The following is a 3,655-nucleotide window of genomic DNA, read 5'->3' as shown; positions in this document are numbered from 1 at the left end:
TATATATATATATATATATATATATATGTATCAAATACATACACACATATATAGATGATTGATGTTTTCGTTTTCTGTTTCATATTTCTAGTACCCACGACACTACTTGTCAGCGGCAGCAGCCTCAGTGGCGCCAACAGAACCCATCAAAACCAATGTGACGTCATTGACGCCAACAAATCGTCAGAATGTGCTGAGCAGCGGAGCAGCCGCAGAATGGCCTACAGACTCAACGGCCAGTGGTTCAAATAGATACAACACGCCAGTGATGACTCATGAAAGTGTTTTACGCAAGTATGTGTATAAAATTTCCTTTCGTCATTTTACTGTTAGAATTTCATCGCTAATTAGGTTGCATTGCTGCTGTTACTAATTATCTTAGCTGTTAAATGTTCTGCAGTGTCACTCTTTTTTACTAGCTGAAACAGTAAAACAACGGGATATGCCCTTACGGGACCTGAATATGTCCCTTTACGATTTGAGTTCAATTTCCACCAAGATTGAGCTTCTCCATTCATTTAGAATCGCCAAAATAAAATATCAGTCAATAACTGGGGGTCAAGATGCCTCTTCTCAAAACTGGTGTCGTTGGGCCAAAATGTGAATGAATATATAAAGTATTTGGATTCTGCCACAGAGGAAGCCGATGTTCAATTTACGTGTTTGCTGACTGTACTGTTTAGGTGTCTCGCTTGTTTATAAACAGGAGTCGAATTGGTTGAATGCGGTGTAGAGCATTAAGTTGACATAACTTTTAGAATATCGGCTTCCTCCGTGGCAGAATCCAAATACTTTGTATCTGGTGACCCCGACGTGGTATAGGAATTGTTTGTGTAACTATGTGTTTTTGCGTGTTTGAATAGACAAAGCGTGTGTGTACAAAAGAACCTTACTTGCATAACAGTTGTAGCAATGAGTGCACTCGGGCTAGTAGTTAGTCAGCAGTCGTGACGTCTCAATTAGACAGATGACAGTCCTTGCAAAGCGTGTGGGGTCCGCCAGCAACTAACTTTTCTTTGCCAAATGTTTTTCTATTTATAACATTTGATGGTCACAGCGCTGACAAGTGAAGCTATGTCTGGCTAACGTTCCCTTGATTTATGGCGTTCATTTTTGCCAAACATTTTCTTTGTCACTCGTTATCTATAGTGGATCCCTTAGTTTTACAAGCAATTCACTTGAATGTGTGGTCTTTTGTTTGGGAAAATATACTTTTGACCGTGGGAAACATTTTCCTCTGAGGTCGAGTTGTGAGCTGAGAGATTTGGGTTCAGTTTTGAGTCGAAATCTCTCACAAATATATATATGTGTATGTGTGTGTGTGTTGAGGGCTCCCGGTTTGTAGAATCGTTAAAATGTCAGAAAAAAAATACTTCGTAGCATTTCTTCCAGATCGTTACGTTCTTAGTTCAAATCCCGCTTAAGTCGAGTTTGCCTTTCATCCTTTCGGAGCCGATGAAATAAAGCACCAGTCATCTACTGAGGGTGAATATAACCGACTAACACCTTCCCCGTTCTCAAATTGCAGGGTTTGTACCACTATTTTAAACCATTATGGTTGTTGGGAAGGCAGCGAACCGACAGAACCGTTACCGTATCGATGAAAATGCTTTGCTGTATGTCTTTTGGTTCTTTACGTTTTAAGCTCTGATTACGCTGAGGTCGATTTCGCCTGTCATTTTTGCAGGGGTGGATAAAGTAAAGAATCAGCCGAATATTATGTCCAGTGAACCGCTTTTTTCATAACTATTATTATCGTTTGCTCTAAGGCGGCGAGCTGGCAGAAACGTTAGCATGCCGGGCGAAATGTTTAGCGGTATTTTCGTTTGCCGCTACGTTCTGAGTTCAAATCCGCCGAGGTCGACTTTGCCTTTCATCCTTTCGGGGTCGACTAAATAAGTACCAGTTACGCATAGGGGTCGATATAATCGACTTAATCCGTTTGTCTGTCCTTGTTTGTCTCCTCTGTGCGTAGCCCCTGGTGGACAGTAAAGAAATAGGAAACGTTAGCATGCCGGGCGAAATGCTTAGCGGTATTTCGTCTGCCGTTACGTTCTGAGTTCAAATTCTGCCGAGGTCGACATTGCTTTTCATCCTTTCGAGTTTGATAAATAAAGTACCAATTGAGTACTGGGGTCGATTACATCGACCAGTCCCCACCCCCAAATTTTCAGGCCTTGTGACTATAGTAGAAAGGATTATTATTGTTAGCTTCACAATGTTATTTATTGTTAATAGTTCAAGTCCGATGGTTCTCAATCGGGGTTGATATGACCCTCAGGGGTCCATGTAAGATTTTTTTAGTTAAAATTCATGGACAATAACTTGGTTTTACGCCTACGATACACAAGATATTTTCACAATTTTTAATACAGTTCCTACTAATATTTAATCATGAAAATATAACAGGATTTAAAAAACATTTAATGATTATGAGGATCCACCCGAATAAAATAGAGATGAAAAGGGTACATAGCTTAAAAAAGTTCAGAAACACTGTTCTAATCTGTAGATTTGTTTGTTGGTTTGCTTAGTATTATTAGTATTACAGATACTGCAGGGGAGGACATAGGCTCTCGGTCGGCTCAAACTGCAATGCTTTTTCAGTCCTTGCTTCCCAACCACATGGTTCTGGGTTAAATCCTACTTCGGTAGGTGTCTTGAGCTTGAAACCAAGTGGTTCCAAACCGAGCTTCTTAACCACACATGATCTCTATTAACTACTTGATTAATTTATTTGCCTTTCCAAATGTTAATTCGATTCCATTTTGTTACTGATTGCTTAATGTTTTTTGGAAGTGGTCGGCTGCTAATTGTCCTTATTTCCTTTCGTCCCACAGTAACGACAACAACAGTTACACAGCCTATCAGACGATGAGAACACCATCGGCGACCTACGATTACTCTACATACACCTATCCAGATAATTACAGTCGGGCAGCTGCTGTTACCGTTGTTCCAAACACGACACCCACACCTGACGCCGTCTCTCCGCACGTCTATCATCCGCACCATCACCAGCATCACCAGCATCACCAACAACAGCAGCAACAACAACAACAGCAACAGCCTACAAGTTACGATGGCAACGCGCATATGAATAGTAGTAGCAGCACTCACAATAACGCCAACAACAGCAACAGCAACAGCAGAAGCAGCAGCAGCAACAGCAATATAAGCAACAACAGCGGCAGCAACAACAACACGAGCAACACCAACACCAACACCACAAACAGCAGCTACTATGATGATAGCAGCCGAGTTGATTACTGTGGCACAACTAAGCGGAAGTACGAATCACACCAGGACACATTTTCCCGTCATTACAAACGCTATAACCGTGAACAATATCCTTATCAAGTAACTTCCGGTGGTTACATGTAAGACATGTCTCGATTCTGGCGCCAAGGTGTTTGTCTTATCTAATCTCGACTCTAGAATTTTCGATTTCTACATCGAGAACGGTCCGTCCACAGAAGTCATTTATTATCCATGCTTGAATAGGGAAGTGAAGTTGCAGTTTCGCACTCGTGTTTGATGTATATATCACTGCATTGTACGTGTGTGTATGCATGCATGTTATGTATATATGTTTTACATGTGTACGTGAGAGTATTATATATAATATATATATATACATATATATATATATATA

The 3,655-nt window shown here is 40.7% G+C and overlaps 1 protein-coding gene across 1 annotated transcript in view; it reads left to right on the top strand.

Annotated features, from left to right (window-relative positions):
• The window catches only part of LOC106880591 (transcription factor RFX4-like), an 85,915-nt gene extending 82,308 nt beyond the window's left edge, over positions 1-3,607 (top strand). Inside the window, 2 exon segments of the mRNA XM_052968016.1 lie at positions 92-294; positions 2,841-3,607. Of these exon segments, the coding sequence (XP_052823976.1) occupies positions 92-294; positions 2,841-3,384 (747 nt within the window). The 3' untranslated portion in view covers positions 3,385-3,607.
• The last annotated feature ends 48 nt before the right edge of the window (positions 3,608-3,655 follow it).

This window comes from Octopus bimaculoides, chromosome 5 (genome assembly GCF_001194135.2).
Source record: "Octopus bimaculoides isolate UCB-OBI-ISO-001 chromosome 5, ASM119413v2, whole genome shotgun sequence".
Taxonomy (NCBI): Eukaryota; Metazoa; Mollusca; class Cephalopoda; order Octopoda; family Octopodidae; genus Octopus; species Octopus bimaculoides.
This window is presented reverse-complemented; position numbering and strand designations above follow the sequence as displayed.